Source organism: Erpetoichthys calabaricus, chromosome 5 (assembly GCF_900747795.2).
Source record: "Erpetoichthys calabaricus chromosome 5, fErpCal1.3, whole genome shotgun sequence".
Taxonomy (NCBI): Eukaryota; Metazoa; Chordata; class Cladistia; order Polypteriformes; family Polypteridae; genus Erpetoichthys; species Erpetoichthys calabaricus.
Genome location: NC_041398.2, coordinates 71042921 through 71063318, shown reverse-complemented (window position 1 = coordinate 71063318; position 20398 = coordinate 71042921). Strand labels below are relative to the sequence as shown.

General features: G+C 37.0%; 1 protein-coding gene across 1 annotated transcript in view; it reads right to left on the bottom strand.

Moving 5' to 3' along the window:
- Window positions 1–1119: 1119 nt before the first annotated feature.
- Window positions 1120–20398, bottom strand: part of asmt2 (acetylserotonin O-methyltransferase 2) — a 39239-nt gene continuing 19960 nt past the window's right edge. Inside the window, exons 6-8 of the mRNA XM_028801664.2 lie at window positions 16903–17040; window positions 2717–2839; window positions 1120–1520 (exon numbers count right to left, since the gene is read on the bottom strand). Of these exons, the coding sequence (XP_028657497.2) occupies window positions 1309–1520; window positions 2717–2839; window positions 16903–17040 (473 nt within the window). The 3' untranslated portion in view covers window positions 1120–1308. The remainder of the gene's footprint in view (window positions 1521–2716; window positions 2840–16902; window positions 17041–20398) is intronic.

Genomic DNA, 20398 nt, shown 5'->3' with positions numbered 1-20398 from the left:
GGTCCCTCTCTTCTAGTCTCTCTATTATATAAAAAAATCTGGGGTCGAGATGTGATTTTCTTGGAGACACTTTAACCTCCCGTGAGACAAGGAGGACAGCTGCTGTACAGGCTTTTAAATGTTCGAAGCTCAGCGCGACATGCAGATCACGCAGCACAGCACAAGCAGCAGCAGCAAGCCAGCTGATCAAGCATTGAGGAGGTAAAAAAAAATTTATTTGTTTCCCATTGTATCACCGTTTAAGAGGGGGTTTCGGAGGAGCAACCGCATCTCCTTAGCGTGCGTTCAGCCCGCCTATTCACAATGCGAGAGGCAGAGACACAAAGTGGCTGGCGTGAAGCGTGCCCCGATTGGGGTGGGGGAAGGGGGTGGGCAAGCAAAACGATCAGGGGGCAAAGCCCATTAGTAAATATATTTTTTTTTCATTGACAATACTGGAAACCTCTTATAACCATTTACAAAACACACTTAATGCAGCATCCACAAAGCTTCATCAACCAAGTACTGTATATAAGCAGCTGAAGATAAATTCAAACACTAAACATATTATTCTGCCAATTGAGCATCAGGTCAAAGTGCCAAGTCTTTCTATTCTCAATCTTATTTTAAAACTACCAGTCGTTACTCTCAAACTGCCCAATCAAATTTGGCCTGTTGTAAGTCATGACTGTGGTATGCTTCACTAGGCTAACTTTCAACTGCAGAGACTGACTGTTACCATATACTGTATATATTGTCATACCATGAAAATTAAAATACAAGAAGGAATAGGATGCCAGGTGCTACCCAGTTTAGTAATTGCAATGAAAATAAAAGGAGAACAAAAACCCTTTGTAATTTTTTATGGATTTAAAACGCTTTGTTAATCAACTTGTAAAGCTAGGTTTGTCTGCTCCCAGCTCGTTGTTTAAGTAGTGCAAATCAGCAGAGATGAGGGTGCAGGTTTGGCTTAGATGATTTTTGGCTTTTCTATTTGGTCGAGGTAGTCTCAGCTGCAGATGAAAAGAGCAGGCAGTCTGCTGTGTTACCTTAAGCTCATTCCTCCATATATCCTCAGAGCCTGACCAGAGAAGAGACATATATAAATATCATAATGGAAAGAGAAGCAAAATGTGACACTTTCTTTTAAAAGTATTGATTTTTTAATTAAAAACTCAGGTTAACCTTCAGTAATATGCTTGTGCTACAATAAAATAAATAAAATTAAATATCACTACAATACTTAAGTGTGATTCATGTTTAAAGTGTACAGTTACATAAGAAGAAAAATGAAGAATTATAAATTACCCTTAATTCCATTATAGACAATCATTTAATTCCAAGAACAACGTCATAACATTTTCCAGTCCGCTGAACCTGAATGTCTTTGAATCCTGCAGTAGTAAGTAACTTGAAAAATTCTGATGGTGACCGTTCCTTTCCTTCCATTTGAAGCAGCATGTTGAGGGAAAGGAGCTGAGAGAAGATGGGACCTCTTCTGTTTTCATTGAGCATGGCCTCCACTATCAGGACCCCACCACCTGCGTGACAGAAATAAACACGTGTTTACTACAGCTATCTTGATGCCTTCACTAAAATCATACAACTACAATTCCAGAGTAATTTATTTCTGTCTATACTCCACTTATCACAGATTTCTTAATAGTAAATTTTTTAACTTGCAGAGCAACTTGTGATAAAGCAAACTGCAGTTCAGCTGTGGTAACAAAATAAAAAAATAAACTATGCAGGTTTTTTTGTTTTAAATCAATGTTTATGTTGTGCTGTGGGGAAAGCAGACAGGCTGAAGGGGATAATCAGGAAGACATGTCAATACACAGGCAAGGATTGAAACCAGGAAATTGAGAGTTATGGTGTCTAAACTGGGCGGCATGGTGGCGCAGTAGTAGTGCTGCTGCCTCGCAGTAAGGAGACCTGGGTTTGCTTCCCGGGTCCTCCCTATGTGGAGTTTGCATGTTCTCCCTGTGTCTGTGTGGGTTTCCTCTGGGTGCTCTGGTTTCCTCTCACAGTCCAAAGACATGCAGGCTAGGTGCATTGGCATCCTAAATTGTCCCTAGTGTGTGCTTGGTGTAGTGTGTATGTGTGTGCCCTGCAGTGGGCTGGCACCCTGCCTGTGATTTGTTCCTGCCTTGCGCCCTGTGCTGGCTGGGATTGGCCCAAGCAGACCCCCATGACCCTGTGTTAGGATACAGCGGGTTGGATAATGGATGGATGGATGGTGTCTAAACCAAAGGGAAAGGCAAACTCGTAATTTGAAAAAGAAAACAAACCTTCACTAGTTTTAATGATATGTTTAATTCAAAGGGTCCCCCTTGTATTGGTCATCTACAATTGTTGTTTTTTTGTTTTGGCATTATTTCTTTAGAACAGTCACTAATGAGGTTAAACAAATAACTTACTAAGGACCTAAGACATTGTGAAAACAAAGCAATATAAAAAAATAGAAAGGCTTCCAAAGTTAACAAAATACTTTTCTGCTTTCCATGATTTTTTTCTGTCTTATCTTCACTCCAGAAGTTACTCTTGCATAGCTTTGATAATTTAAAACACATTTACTGCATATATCAGGTATAGACAATGTTTCAACCTGCTATTGTTTAAAAGACTTTTAAATTCTTTAACCCTTGTGTTGAAAAGGTCCTGAATATTATCAAATTAGGGTATCGGGCATGTAAATAAAAGAGATGAAATAATAAAGTAAAAAAAAAAAAAAAACCTGGCTTGCTCTGTGCATAAATCTTGTGCAGCAGCTGCAAGCACTTCTCCTCTTCCCAGCCATGAATAATGCCAGCTAGGATATACAGATTGGCTTCTGGAAGCTCTCCATTGAAGAAATCACCTGCAAAAGGATTGTTAGTTAGGTTTAGTAGATGAGCAATCAAAGCCGCATTGTGTTATGACTGAACAGATGCACTCTGAAAACAATTAGGATCCCAAAGGACATGTGAACTTTGTTAACTTGTTATTCTTTAGACAAAAAAATCCAGTGGCAGTAAATGAAATTTTCTAAAGAAAATGACTGTTAAAAATCACAAAATACAATAATTCCTAATGTATCATGTTCTTGTATTTACTGCAAATGGACAGTCAGATTTTATTCATTATTTCTTTAAACACTTTCAAATTGTTTTTAATCATTTTCTAGTCAGATCTTTGTTGTCTTAAACTACATTTAACACATTCTATGCATGATCCGTGACCCTATGTTTAACATGAATAATACAGTATGTGATACATTAATCAAACAGTATTCATTTTAAATGGAGGTTTTCTAGTGTGAACTCCATCTCAAGGAATATTTATGGAAAACCACTGTTCACATATATATTATTTTTACAACTGGCGCATAACAAATTTAAGTGACATGCTCAGGGTCATAGATTTAATAGGTAACCTCGTGGCTTCAATTTCAAAACTCCTAACACAGAATTAAAAATATTAATTAAATATTCAGCATTATTCATGTCTAGCAAATAAACTAAACATGGAAAATTGTAAACCAAAGTTAAAAAACAATAGGCGGAAAAAGTAGCATTTAAAAACAATGTGAACTCTCATTTACACAATATTGTTTTAAGTTAAAGGTCAAAGCAGAGTAAACATGTTTACCCTTAAATGGGAAATTCTGATGGTTATGTTTGTTCAAATTTGAATAAGAAAAAATGTCAGACAAAAATTTATAAAGTAAGAAAAATAAAAACATAAGTGCATACAATACTTATATACTTTATGCAGGCCCCATATTTAAATTTTTCCAATTTAAAATTTATGTCATTTAAGTCATGTTAATACATTCAGCAACACGGTCCATTTAAAAAGTCCAGTGATGTTAGCTTTTAACTGTGTGAGTCTCAACTGACAGGTCAATAAATGTTGTGGCGGACGGCCGGCAGCTCATCCTGGCCGGTACACCCCTGAGCTTTTCCAGGACACCCCTGAGCTTTTCCAGGACACTGCCTCCCCCAAAACGCTAGATGGCAGCTTCCCTGAAGTGTAAAGGTGCCTTGGATTCTTGCAGGGCATCCTGGGACTTGGAGTGTGGTTTCTCAGCCCTGTTGGGTACCGTGGGTGCCGCCAGAAGGAGCTGTGAGAGGACTGGAGGAGCCATGCCTCATCCATAGCCCGGAAGTACTCCTAAATCACGAGGACAGGAGCCCTGAAGTACTTCCGGGCTGAAAGAAAATGCCAATTCTCAATCTGACCCGGAAGTGCGAGCAAGTCACGTGGGTGGAAGGACAGAAGCACTTCCGGGTCAAGGACTATTTAAAGGACTGTTGGAGACCCAGAAAGCAAGCCACAGTTGGGAGGTAGTAGGACAGAGCTTGCTGGGAGGTGTGGAGGAGAAATCAGGAATTAACATTACTTTACTGTTGTGTTTATTGTGGCTGTGGTGCTTTGGAGGCACTATTACAGAAGAAGAAAGAAGATTAAAAGTCTTTTTAGTGCTCTCAGCCTGCGTCCAAAGCGTCAGTCTGTTGGGGAAAAAGTGGATAATACTGCCACCAAGTGTCCATTCAATGTTCAAACATTTTGGAATCTGAGCCCTCAAGACTTGGCATTGCCTTTGTGAGTTGAACAATATCAATGTTACGACAGTTGCAATCATGACACTATCACTGTGGATATTGCACTCAATGTACCCCCAAAAAGCCTGGCAGATGATTGTTTCAGAGAGCAGATTAAAGTTATCCACAATTAACTTCCAGCAGCCCATACAAAAGTAATATCTCATTTGAAGATGAAGAGCTCAAAAGAATAACCCTTTAACTCAGTACATAAAATTTTGAATATAAATCGAGCAATTTGCCTTTATAAGTCTCAATAGTCTTGTAAATGTGTCCTCCATAAAGCTTAGACAATCTATTGACAATCCCTGGGTTGGGGTATGGTGGCCCTGAAGTGCAATGAACAAAAACAAATTAAATCATGCAAAAACAAATCAGAAAACATAAAATAAACTGAATACACAAAAGCAAATCAGAATGTGCAAAAACAATTTGGAAATGCAAAAACAAATTGGAAAATCAAAAACAAATCAGAAAATGCAATAACACATTGAATACAAAAAAGTAAGCTAATTAAGTTTTGTGTTTTGATTTAGTGATTTAGTTTGTTTTTGCACATTGCAGTTCAGGGCCATAGTATTGGGGTGTCTTACTATGCATCAAGCACCATGAAGAAAAGACACACAATCAACAATCGAGGGGTTTTGCAGGATTGGAGACCCCTGTGAAATAATGGGTGCCGATGAGCCACTAAACAAATCAAACACAGTCAACGAGCTTTTCCCCCCCAATAACAACTACAGTGAAATTCAAAAACATTCAAAACCCCCTGCATTGACTTTTCCACTGTGGCTCAATTTGAGAAATCCATAATCACAAATTTAGGTGTGAAAATGGATTCCACTTTAAAACTTGATATCCATATGAACACAGTGGTAAAATCTTGCTTTTTCCAGTTGAGGCAGCTGTCAAAAATCAAGCCTGTTTTATCTAAATGCAACCTTGAAACAGTGATCCTTGCTTTTATAACCTCTCGTCAAGATGACTGCAATGCACTTCTTTTTGGAATTAGCCAGGCATCCATTGCTCGCCTACAGCTGGTGCAAAATGCCGCTGCTCGATTTTTAACTGGCACAAGAAAGCATGAGCACGTTACTCTGATTTTGGATTTCCTTCACTGGCTTCCGGTTCATTTTCATATCCATTTTAAGATCCTTGTATTTGTTTTTAAATCCTTTAATGGTTGTGCCCAATTTTATTTATTGGATCTGCTGCACCCTTATGTATCGTCTCACTCTCTCAGACTAGATGCTTTTACGTGTTCCTAAGGTATGATGCAAACTCCGAGGTGATCGGGCTTTTTCAGTTGCAGCTCCAAAACTCTGGAACAATTTGCCATTGCACATTAGGTAGGCTCCTTCACTTGCTGTCTTTAAATCTTATTTAAAAACACACTTTTACTCCCTGGCCTTTAACCCAGTATGATATGTTGACTATCTGTGTACTTTTTATTATGAATCTCTTCAGCTCTTATGTGTTTATGTTTCTTTTCCCTTTGGTTATTGTTTGATTTGTTGGGTTTTTATTGTACAGCACTTTGGTTAGCATTGATGTTGTTTTTAAAGTGCCTAGTAAATAAATAAATAAATAAATAAATAAAGCACTGTGCTGTTGTGGATGTGATGTCAGACTCCCTCCTAGCCCCTTCCTTGTACGCCAGCTTGGATTGCTACAAGCTCTATTGCATTTATTTCCCAGAAATACTTCACAAGGCCACAACATTATAATTCTTAAAGAAATTTGGCAAACTGAAGGTTTGGGCTTAGAATCTACTAATCACTAACAATAGTTAGATCAGAGGTGGGCAGACATTTTTTATGAGGTGAGGAAGCAGAAGTTTTGTTTTTTTGCTGGAAGAAGTTAGGGGTCTATTAGTTTTCTCAACAAAATAACCTTGAGTAGAAAAACTATTTGTCAATAAAAGAACTTAATTTTAAGTTGAAGATGATTATTTATTGTTTTACTTGCAGAATTGGGTGGGACTCAAGCAAGATTGTGGTGTTTGTGCAGGAAATTGTACAATAAGGTAAAGTGCAGAAAAAGAAGCAAGATTAAAGCCAAATTTAGAACACCTAAGTGATTACCAAAAATTAATTATAAATAAAAAATATTTTTACAACTTTCCAGGATCATCATGCTAAATCTTTGCATACAAATTTATTTATCAAGGGTTACATTTTTATACACTGCTTTGCATATGGCACACTGGTTTGTTGTCTCTTTACTCTAGACACATTTGCAGTATCACACTATAAATTATACTGTTACGTATTTCTGTTTTCTTCCTAAAAAGATACTTTATCGGGACACCCATATGGTATTCTCAACCTTCCTTTCCTTAGGTCTTGCAGTGCCCTCAGCAGATTTTGTACACTGGTTGTTTGTCTATTAATGATAAATATGTTGTTCGGAGATGGTTTAAGTGAGGAAGACAGAAATTTCAAGGAAAGGAAGTTACTTCAGATAAGGAAGACAGAAGGTAAGGTCTTTGACAATTTCCCCTTGGGGAGTAATACAATCTAATATAATTATATGTTGATTATCACTTGCAACAAGAATTTCCATGTACTCTGTCAGGACTTGAAATGTGTCATGGGATGGAGGGCATACCAAATGTAGCAATTCCCACAAACTCTAATTTTTAATGAGCAAATTTCCCATACATTTTATATGGTAAGAAATCTCTACCTTGTTTCTGGAATAATCCATGTTTTTTTAAACTACTATTTTGTAATTTTGCCTAAATTGTTAGGTTTACTAGAACCTAGTACACAGGGTATTTAAAGTGGCAGTGCTAATCAGTGTTTCCTGGTTTACCACCTATGTTAACATGTTAACAATATTTTAGTTATAAGTCGTCACACACGTGCGAGTAGGGAGGCAGCTAAAGCAGAGAATGGTACTGACTCACCTGACCAGAGGGCGGCGGGGTGCACTGACTTTCTTTCTAAGTTCCCTGCAGACCTTTCCCGGGAAATCCCGCCAGGTTCCGGTGACTCAACTCCGAAAACGTCACTTCCTGTCCCTGCCCCGAGGATGATGTCACTTCCCCAAGACTCCCTATAAAACCTCACTCTCCTCTTCTGGATTTCAGATCTGTCTTGTAAACTACTTTTGCTTTACAATTCTTAATTTTTGCAGCCAGCAACATATTATATGGGTGGCTGCCCCAAACCTTTACCATGTTTGAAGTCTCATACTTTCACAATGTCAAACTTCTTAAATTAACAGCATGTACAGTATACTTGCAGTGTTATGTTGACTGCTGAACTGTCTAAAGCTGCAGACACTGATGCTCTGACAGGAAATAATATTATTGTATGGATTATCAAATACATAAAAACTACTTATTTTTCTCACCGTATTTTGTTTTACACTCTACAATTTTTGTATTACTCTAAAGATGCAATTTTTCCTAAGCAAGTTTGGCATTTTGTCCAAATATGAGTAGAAATCTCCCTATGCAAAATTAAAGAATTATTTATTTAAAGTTAAAATAGCAGAAATAACAAATTATTAGGTCAATGGACCTTCCAAAACAAATATTAAGAACTGGTCCTTTGCTCTAACCCACATCAACAGAACAGCAAATTAGCAGCACTCTCATGTTCTTTTTTATTTTTTTGCATGTTGGAATTTTTGCTCCTCCTCTTATTTATTACAGCAAGCTGTAAATGTTATACAGTATTTAAACCAAATCTAGTTTTATGTCAGTGTTGGTTGGCAGTGTTCTATTTTCATCTTTTTAATAAAAATCTTATCACAAAAAATTAGCCCACACTGCTGGTGATGATGACATTCACAGTGAAAAAGAATACTTTTAGAGTCAGCTTAAAGCCAATTTGTTGCCCATAATTCATATATTAACAAAAATAACATTCTCAAATATACTTAATCCAATTGTGGAACATGCCAACCACGGATGGTTAAATACACAAGGTATTAAAATTGTTCAAAAATAAAAACAAGGAACCTTGTCCTCAAAATAACACAAGATCTATTCTTTAGCAAACACTGTCCTGTCTCATTTTATTTAGAAAAGCTAAAAAAGAGCAGAAAGACTGCATTGTGGTTTTGAGTGTTTAATTTACACAAATTAACATTTTTTCAGTTTATTAATGCACCACGAGATGGGAAAACTGTGCAGTCTCTTTCTGTCATTTTATTCTGATGCGCTTCTTAAATAAGGCCTGGCTGCAAAATAAAAAATGTTTAGAATCTGACTGAGGTAAAATTGAACCATTTTGCATTGTGCCATCAAGTGACACCTAGCAACCATGGGCAAAGTTATGCAACATACAATTGGAATGTAGCTGTACACTAGGGCTGGGCAATATAACTGGATATTTAATAAAAATCAATATGTAAAAGCCAATATCGTTATATTCAGTATTTTAATTTTCTACAACTTCTCATGAATGCCAAAAAAAATTCACAAAATCTCCAGTGCTCTTTCTAAGTGTGTCTACGTTGACTGCGCCCTGTGATGGTCCGGGTCAGCTCCATGCTCTCTTCTTGCTTCTGAGAGCTTTTTGAACCCGAACCGTCAATAATCATAAACTGAGATGAGCTGGGCAAATGAGGACACACACATGTAGCAAGGGGTTGGTAAAAATGGGGTCAAGTGCTTTTATTAAAATCAAAAACCAAACAGTGTTTAAATAAGTAGTGCAGTGTATCAAGTTCTTCTTCTTGTTAAATAAATATTCCATGTTCAGGTGGGGGTTAAAATATCCATATACTGTAAATATTTTCATTAAAATGGGGTTAAAAAAAAAAAAAAAAAAAATCACACAGCAGGAATCTGTTCCTTAAAATGTTCACTAGCCATGGTGCATCCTTTCTAAAACTGACGTCTCCTCCACTTATCCCACACGGGTCCATGCAGATAGAGGAGACGTCCTGCCAACAGATACAGCCAACCATTTTCGCATAGACTCGAGCCCCTGCTGTACCACAGGCTCCCAAAATGGCGCTGCCCGAGCCTCATTCCTCCAAGCTCTCGCTGTCACTCCCCAGTCTTATGTGAGAGTGAGCATTGGGCCACTCCAGCTACTCCAAAAATGTTCAGTTGGAGTGGCCCTCTTCAGATTTATGCTCCTTCAAGGGGCTCTCCTCGCCTACCTCCTGCCCTCAAAACACCAAAAGGCGGGATTTTTTCTTTTTAACCTCTGACTCTCTTCTGTTCTCTTTCTATCCTTTCTCTGTTTTCTCTCCATTTGTCCCCCTCAGCCATGCAGGCTCCTCTTATGTTACCTTGGTTATGTGCAGATAGATAGAGAGATAGAGAGATAGATAGAGAGATAGATAGAGAGATAGATAGATACGTTATTAATCCCAAGGGGAAATTCACGTACTCCAGCAGCAGCATACTCATACAAAAAAACAATATTAAATTAAAGAGTAATAAAAATGCAGGTAAAAACTGACAATAACTTTGAATAATGTTAACGTTTACCCTCCTGGGTGGAATTGAAGAGTCGCATAGTTTGGGGGAGGAACGATCTTCTCAGTCTGTCAGTGGAGCAGGACAGTGACAGCAGTCTGTCGCTGAAGCTGCTCCTCTGTCTGGAGATGACACTGTTCAGTGGATGCAGTGGATTCTCCATAATTGATAGGAGCCTGCTGAGCGCCCGTCGCTCTGCCACGGATGTCAAACTGTCCAGCTCCATGCCTACAATAGAGCCTGTTTTCCTCACCAGTTTGTCCAGGCGTGAGGCGTCCTTCTTCTTAATGCTGCCTCCCCAGCATACCACCGCGTAGAAAAGGGCGCTCGCCACAACCGTCTGATAGAACATTTGCAGCATCTTACTGCAGATGTTGAAGGACGCCAGTCTTCTAAGGAAGTATAGCCGGCTCTGTCCTCTCTTGCACAGAGAATCATTATTGGCCGTCCAGTCCAATTTATCATCCAGCTGCACTCCCAGGTATTTATAGGTCTGTACCCTCTGCACACAGTCACCTCCGACGATCATGGGGTCCAGGAGGGGCCTGGGCCTCCTAAAATCCACCACCAGCTCCTTGGTTTTGCTAGTGTTCAGGTGTAGGTGGTTTGAGTCGCACCATTTAACAAAGTTTTTGATGAGGTTCCTATACTCCTCCTCCTGCCTACTCCTGATGCAGCCCATGATAGCAGTGTTGTCAGCGAACTTTTGCACGTGGCAGGACTCCGAGTTGTATTGGAAGTCCGATGTATATAGGCTGAACAGGACCGGAGAAAGTATAGTCCCCTGCGGCGCTCCTGTGTTGCTGACCACAATGTCAGACCTGCAGTTCCCGAGACGCACATACTGAGGTCTGTTTGTAAGATACAGTAGATATGACACTCCACCTACTCAGAGGTCTGAATGTGGCACTTGACTAATCCGCTCACTTTAACACGTTAGTGCGCGATCAGCCGTGGCCCATAATCAAACCCAATTTCAGCACAACAAAATCTAAATTGTTTTTGTAAAATCCCTTTCAATCTAGACTGTCTCAATACCTTGTTACTCCATAAAAGAATCTACTAAACTGAAAAGAAGCATTTCTTTCCACAACTAAAGAGCCAGATATACAGCATCCTCAGCTTGGAGTAGAAGTCATGGACATGGAGCTTTTGAATCTGTAACTCAGTATAATTCAAAGGGTAAACATTTAGAATGGCAGTTCTCAACCAAACCAAAAGGAAATTGTAGCCATCTACTGTATATGTAAAAGCACCTATGTTTTAACAAATATATACAGAACATAGTAGGAATATTCTAACAATACGAATCATCCTAGTTAATACACAAAATAACATCTATATTTAATATAGCAATTGCAAAATTATTATTACCTCTTTTGATAAAGTTATTTCTGCCTATTTTTTTAAGAATTTCTTTACTTATTTTATCTGTATTATCAAACTATAAACATAAATGCTACTACCATGCTGGAGATAGGGGTTTGCAAGGCGATACTAAATCTTCACCTCCTGTATATACTTAACTCTTTTCTTCTGGCTGGGTGTCTGGATTTAAGTGAACATAGAAAATTAGAGCAGCTTTGAGATACTGTTAATAAGTTCTAACTTGTAAAACTCATTGCCACATGATGCTACTCTGGATACAATCCATTAGTCTGTGAATGTTACATATCATGGAGATGATGTCCATACCGATGATCACCACAATTCCCAAAGAATAGCTAAGCATCTGTGGGTAGGCAATATAAATATTGCAAGTGCCCCTCTAATGGCAACAGCCAGAGACACAATCCAAAGACATTTTGATGGCACATTTTGATAGCAGTACCACAGACCACAGGTAACTGTGAATGAGATTCTCAGAAGAAGTAAAAATAAATTATTTTTACTTTGGATAATGAAATGAACATGTGTACAATTTGATATTGACACATAATTATATGTGCACATTTACAGTATGTGCATCTTTCCCATTGTACCACCATGCTCTGCACTGTTTGCATTGCTAAATAAAATATTATACAAAAGTACAATAAAATTAAAATAATAATGCCAACATTACTATCAAAATATTTATTTTCGTAGGGACCTAAATCCCAGGCAGGTGACTGTCTTTATGGAATTTGCTTACTGCCTCTGCCAACATGTTTTCTCTATGGTTTCCTCCCACTTTTCAAAAATATGAATGAATGTGTCTAGTTGGGTTGCTATGTTAGCTCAAACCTGCTGCCATGGTTAAGGTTCCCCACTACCGTACAGCATAAAAAAAAGCAAAGAAAATAGATTTATGGATGGATGGATGCATGGCAACATCACTTCTTGGTTGCCAGTATGACAGACAGAATGGCATGAATTTGTAAACCACAAAATTCATGGTAAATTTTCACCAATGACACTGGGCCTTATGTTAGATTTTCAAATGGTTGTGTATAAAAGATTCAATTAAATGAATATATTTAATGTAAGTGATGATTGTACACTACAGTCTGTAATGACTGTGGACATATTAACTGGCCAGCTACATTAAGCATCTTTATGTAATATTTAGAATATCCACAGTAATCCTATCAAACTTTTGGTACCAGACACAAAATCAAAAATATTTACTTAAGGGAAAACAAATAACATATACTTTAATGTAATACAGCCTCCTGCTGGTTAATAAAGGGACTACAGCGCCTAAGTGTGAGTGATGTAGGAGGTGGATCAGTTACTTGGGTTATTTGGGTATTTCTGGAGTTTTGTTATGAATAAGGATTAATTTTATAAATGTGCTGCAAAATAAAATATATGTGCTTTCAATTGTGCTGTCAAAAATCTACAAGCCTTAACTGATAACGTCATTTAAATATTGAGGGAGGGGCAGAAACTCACATTTTATATAAACAACAATGTTAATTATAAGGAATTACATGATGGAAGGGCAGAGGTTAAAGAAACAGGAGACCGTGGATGGATTGTGGTGTTCTAGTATTTATTTATTTTGTCTTTTTTCTCTTTCTTCATCATGTAAAGCACTTTGAGCTACATTGTTTGTGTGAAAATGTGCTATATAAATAAATGTTGTTGTTGTAGTATTTTGTGTACCTTTGTGTCACAGCAAAAGCCACTTTTCAATTTTCTCTAGAGTTTTGGTATTGAAATACTTTTTTGACCTTTTCCCTTTTTCTTGAATTTTTTAGATTAGGTTCTCTTTAGTGTTTTGAGTGTATGACCTCATGTCTTTTTCTGGATTTTGCCTTTTCTTGCCTTTCACTGCCCACCCTGCATGATCATCTTCTCATTTTTGTTTACCATAACTGGATTATAGAATCTATGAATACACAATAATTGCCTTTCACTTTCATCATGTCTCTTAATCTATCACTTTGTCCAAATATGAACTCAAATAAGGACATAGGCTGTTTTCCAAACTTGAAGAAGCACCCATTGACTAGTTTTATTGGTTACAATACAATATAGGTTATAATGTAAGGCTACAGTAGGCAGCATATAATTAATTAAACAATAACATAGCATGTCTGCTTTGGGGGGGGGGGGGGGGAATAGTGTGAATGAGGTATAAAGTCATTAGCTGCTCAGACACAGGTAGCTCCTACAACATGCTATTTCTAGTGAGATATTTCTCCATGGGCAACCAGAAAAGCTTGATGGGAAGTGTATTCATCACTCTTTCTGGATGTTCCACTATACTGCTTTTTTTTTGCCCTCACTTTGTGAGCACAGTGTAATGGCAAGGATGAGGCTGACACACAAGCTCACTCGGTGCACAGTGCTTGTTTGTCTGCAACATTAGCAAGACACAAAAATTAAAGTCATTCCCTACGCTTGTATAACTGGTTTAATTTTAATTGTTCTCATGTTATTCTCTGCACATAGAAGATTTAGTGTATACTGTATATGAAATAATGTGTATGAAAACAGGAGCCAAATCTCATTCCTTATTGATTGATACACAGAATTTTACAGGTGGCAACCCTACTGGTGTTTGGATGAAGATGATTAACAATAAACAACAGAGAAAACGATCATGTGCCAGTGACCTGCTTCTACTATTAATAGACTTGCATTTAGTGCTGCTTCATTAATAACACCTGAACCGTGGTCAAAATAACTGGAATAAATGAATGAATTTAGGGGATGCTTTAAAAAATTTAAATCACAGAAAATATTAACACGTTAATCACATGCTTTAATACCAAATAATCAGCAGCTATAATATTATTTATATACAGTATGTATATAATACAAAGTTGACTGACTCATTCACTCACTTTCTCAACAAAATTCTCTTTTTTCAGTTGGTGTGCCTCACTCATATAGTCAACATCCGTACGAGCTTATACTGTTTACTACAGCATTGTGACTGTGTGTGTGTGTGTGCGCTGTGACGTGCGAGTCCCCATCTTGCACCACCAGCTTTATTCAGCTTGAAACAGCAACATCACGGTTATTTGTTGTAGCAGGATCTGCCACTTTCCTATACAAAGACACAGCAGTCAGGCAGGGTCGTGGCCAAGTAGTACTGTGCCCTGCGCATTTATAATGCTCTTTGTTCCTTATATCACCCATCGACAGTAGGCGCTTATAGCATGTCCGCGATCTTTTTGGATTCGCTTTTATGGCGAACTGCTACAGCGCTGGGAGACTGCGATTGCTTTGGGACGCTCTTCCGCGTGTCGTCCCGTTGGGTGCAATCCCACAAGAGTTTAGAAACTCACTCATACCAGCCATGATTCCTTTCAAAGGTAAAGTGCAGGTTAATTTGTTTTATGTATTTTTACTTTATATTTTGTATTGATCATTTTTATATGAATAGTTTTGGGTTGTGGAACGAATCATCTGAGTTTCCATTATTTCTTATGGGGAAATTCACTTTGATATACGAGTGCTTTGGACTGCGAGCACGTTTTCGGAACGAATTATGCTCGCAAACTGAGGTTCCACTGTATTCCACATTTATTGGCAGAGAATTAGTATTGTTTTAGGTTTTTTAAATCTAATGTGATTGGACTATCTTTGATGTACTATGGCATGTTGACATCGTTGGTTCTTACTAATTATATTATTTACTAATTACATTAATTATTAATAATTAGTAAGGACCTTACTCCTTTTCTATGTTAACTAATGTTGCCTTATTTTAACTTTTTATTTTGTCTTTTATTTTTATTTTCTTCATTATGTAAAGCACTTTGAGCTACTTTTTGTATGAAAATGTGCTATATAAATAAATGTTGTTGTTGTTCACATTTCACAGCTATCTTTATTGTTACGCCAATTACAGTTAAGCGAGCATGACTTGAAGAAGATGGCAACTTTAAGCGAAACCTCATAAATCAGAGAAAATTCATTTATTTCTTTAATGGAATACTTCTTCATAAATCGTTGACTTGAAGATAAAAAGAAGATAAAGGTGCTTGGACCAGACCAACCTGACTCAAGAATTCAGCAGCAGGCAAGTGATTGAGGACAAGCTTTTATGCACAGATCTTTCCCAGCTCTTGTTATGACAAACAGAGCAAAATTTATTTTAGATAATATTTATGTGTGTGTATTTGAGTGTGCCCTGAGATGGACTGGTGCTAAGCCTAGTATTGGTTCGTTGCATTCAACACTGCTGGGGATAGGCACTGGCTCTCTGTGACCTTGTACTGGATAAGTACATTAAAAAATTATTAGCTCAGTTGCTTGAACACCCTGATCCAGAAATATTTCAAAACTGGTTGAGGCATCTGCTTTTCATTTTCTATCTCCCAGTGCTTTTGCCCACAAGGCCAGCAGAATTAAGACCATTTACTGGATTTTGTTTGTTAAAAACACCAATGGAATAAAGAAAGGTAACATTTCTGGAATGAGAAAACTCATAGTTATAGCTAGTGTACTTTCACAAAAAGCTACATTTCTTTTAGATCTTCTGTTGGGCAATATAGCTTGTGCAGTAAGGCATTACAACCTGACAAATTAACAAAAGCTCTTTAGGTCAACATAGCAAACAACAGAACAAAGACCGCACCTAGTAACATTTATATGCATTCCATGATACCTCAAATGTTAAAATAAGCAAAGGAGTGGACCATTGGCACGCTACAGGCAGACATATGATATTCCAGTGTTGCCACACACTAGACTAAGAATCTCTCATAAGGATCTGTCTGATGTGTCAGTCCAGAGTAAGGCATTGTTTCATATTTACCATATCTCATATTTACTGTACTGCTGCTGAAACTGCCAGCAGACACAATGCCTACATCAGTGACATGACAGTGTGGGACAGGCTCCATGCTGCTGGCCTTAGAGGAAGGAGACGTGTAAGATGCCCTCCACTCAAACATTTTAGTTGCCTCATTCACAGCATGACAATTCCATGCAAAGCTGCTGTAATGAATACTTGTATTCATGCACTGCCTTGACCTGCCTCATCCCCAGCCTTTAACTTCATAAACTACCTTTGTGGAGCCCTGCACAGCAAGATCTGGCAATATAACCCTCTGCGTACTCAAGGGCCAACACCTTCATCAGATGCTTTAGCAGGACTGGGATAACTCTACAATTGCAGATTCAAAGTTTCACTTTACCGCACACTACAACAGAAGTGTCAATACAGAAGGACTAGAAGAAGACTATTCTTAATATTTATGATCGTTTTTGTTTCACTCTTGGTTTGTTGCTGTAATGTTTTGTTTTGCTATTTTGTTTATTATTAGTTCATAAATTACGTTTGAAATTTCAATCCGTCAATGAGTTTTACGTCGGACCCATTGCCATACTATATAATATTGGTTAGTCTGCTAATTCTACTATTGATGAAACCCCACTTGGCAGAGATTACATCTTAACAAACTTTCTGTGAAAATAAAATAGGATAAAAATAGGATAGTATATTACCTTCTTTAAATGTAATACAGTCATCTATTCCACAAAAGTGCTTCTTGGCCATTTTTACCACTTCAGGTATATCAAATACAGTAATGCTACAGTATGGGTAGACAAGACACACTTCACGTGCCAAGGTACCAGTGCAGCCTAAAAGAGGAAAAGCACATGATTACAGGCAACAGTTGACAGCATTGTATTGTATGGTAGAAACAGAAACAGAAATAAAAACTAAAACATCAACTCAAGTAGAAGTATTACTAGATAGACATAAATTTACTGAAGGAAAAATACCTTATATACAAACTATGCAAGTCAGCTTGGAAAAAAACTACTAAAGTAAAAGTACAATATGGTTACTTTAGAAAACTGAAATTAAAATTTAATAAAACTAGTAAATACTCATGATGTACACATCTACATATACACACACATAATATATATATATATATTAGAAACATGAATGGGGTACTCTACTGTACTTTATATAGTAATTTAATTTCCAACAAATTCAATCTGTACATATCTATGAAATACAAAAAATATTTGTAATAAAATCTGAACAAACCACATAGGCACCCTATTGATTTCAATTTGTAAACTTTTTTTTCAAAATGGGCCCACCATCAATTACAAAACATAATTTACTCCCTTCCACTGGAATGAGATATAAAGTAATGGAACTAGACTCAGTATTTTAACTTCTAAAATTACACAATAAAAAAAGCTAAAGGTAAAGGCTGCCAAACTCTTTATTTTCATTTTATTAAAAAAATGTTTTCATGTACAGAAACTCCTAACATGCAAAACTGCAACTCTGTATTTTTGTATTAAATGTTAAAAAATTGACTGTTTAAATGCCAAAATTCCAAAAATAAAACAAATTTGACAGAAGGATCCAGGGCTAACACTTTGCTTATAGATTCCTACCGGATATCAACACATGAAAACATTTTTATTTTCAAACCAAAATCAAAATAAATAGCAAAGCAGAGGTGGTGTTTTCAAACTGTAATAATTATTGTGTACTTTTACCAAAGTGGGCCCTCATACTATCATAGCCTCATAGTCTTGTAATTTATGAAAAGTCAACATATTTTTTTTACTAGATGTACACTATACTAATTACAACTTGAAATCAATAATAAGGCTGCTGTATTATTTAGAATATTATTAAGTTTTTGACCCCTATTCATCTCATCGTACTTCAAATACTAAAACATGCAAAAAATAACATGACATCAAATTTAAACAAGTAATCAAAATCAACTCTAAATATCAGCTGACAATGTAATCTTATAGATATCACTATAAAGTATAATTTGAGACAGCAAAGACTTCAGTGGAAAGAAAAGCTTACAGTTTTGCAAATAAAATGCAGTAAAAAGCAAAAGCTTTTTAATCATGTTGGCATTAGGCAAGTACAATCTGCATAGAACCAACTTGGAGAAACAAATCAAAAAATATCAACTGTTAATATGTAATCTCTAAATAGTAAAGTAGAACAGTGATGAACAAGCTGCAATAACATTTTTGTGTTTGTGCTGTACACCCTTAAATATCTGATTGTTGATGGAAAAAAAACATGGAGGCAGGTGTTGCAGAAGTTATTGGGAGAAAAGCAAAACTACATATATTTTGTCAGCTGTTACTCAGTTGAAATATGTGCTTAGAAGAATACAGCATGTGTGTCATCAACTTAATCACAAAAAAGAGTTTTATATTTCCTAAGCCCTTTGTGTGGCCAGTTCACATGTGCCAAATGCACAGAGAAATGCCGCAGCTATGTACTCATCTTTACAGTTCTCAGTGTGGAGCTTTTTCCTGTCATCTTGCTCAAATGGTGAAGCCAAAATGGTTGTAAGCACCCATACGAGTATTCTTATACAGAAAATTGATGCTAAAAATGACAGACTTACCAATATATATATTTAGGAAATAATGTTTATGCTAAATGCATACCAAATATGTATTACAAAACTGATAGGGTACAATTTTTAAAAAAATGGTGCTGACTATTAGCCTAGCTTATCTTTTTGGAAAACTGGACACTTCTTCGTTCGCAACAAAAACTGGTTATCAGAAATTTACAACAGTACTTTTCAATACAAAGTACTTTTATGCTGTATTTAAATCATCCGGATAGTTTAAAAATCAATTTTCTTCCATTGCTTATTGTAAATTTAAGAAGAATTCTTGTATGCAGATAACTCCACTGTTTTTGGGACACAGTTTAAACCACATAATGAAGTTGTTTTACACCATATGTAACTGACACTGAACAGCTTTTCTAAATGTGACTAGTGATCTGTAATACCATCTCTTTTTTGTTTATCATATAAAAAGTGTTACTGCTTTCACTACACCAATAGCTTTCCTTTGCATCTTCCATTACACAGGCACGTCCTCAAGCAGCAGAAACACAGCCAAGTATCACCCTAATATGTGGCAACATCTTAAGTCAATTAACTGGCCAATAATTCAATTGTAAAAATACGGATAAACTTGTATGCATTCAAGATGATGCTTCCTATAAAGAAGTACTGAGTAATTTTTATTTGATCAGTGGCCCGATAGCCTAGTGACTATGTAGCTATACTATAAAGCATGAGGCTACAGCTCGTTTAATCTTTCCTCTTATTTGTACTTTCTGTGTCACGTTTATGTCTTTATTATAATATGGAGACCAAAACTGCATACAGTAGTGCAGATGAGGTGTGTTCTGTAGCATAACCTTAAACTTCGTAGACTTGTTTCCAACCAACCACTGGGCTCATATTGGCATTTTAGCAATTTCACTCTGGACATTTGCTGGGTTTTGTATGTTAATAAACCGGAAGGGACAATGTTAGATAGAGCTTAAAGCATTTACAACTTTCTGCTAAAACCTATTATTGCACAAACAACCTCATAGTTCCATATCAAACTATGAAAGTATCAGCTTCACATGAATACAATTTTTAAGAGTAAAAAAATGGAACAGGCCAGCTATTAGCATGGGCTACATAAGATCTTAGACTCTAAAATCTTAGAATCAAATTCAAACCACATCTTAAATTACTTTCTGTGACAACTGTAATAAGCCAAGCTAAAGCAGCAGCTTGAGAGATGTCATTAAGTTTTACATTTTAGTAATTTTTAAGGTACTCTGCCCTGCCCAAAACCGATCATCACTCCATCTTTGGCACTCGAAGCTAACTCACCTTTTGGACATGTGGTCATTCAGGAGCATGGTGGTCTCAGATGAATTTCATAAGACTACAGGAGCTGGCAACACTGCTGGAAGACAGACTGGAGGATATGAGACAGGTGGCATGAAAACAGGGAAACATGGTCAGACAAACAAACCCAACACACACAGACAAAAAGCAAGAGGAGAAAGTTCTAGCAAAAGGTCAAAACACAGAAAAGAACAAAATATCACAGGCAAAAAACCCCATAAAAGTCCATAAATACACAGGAAAGGTTAGGGAAGGTTGGAGACACTAGGAACAATAGAGTGGTAAAG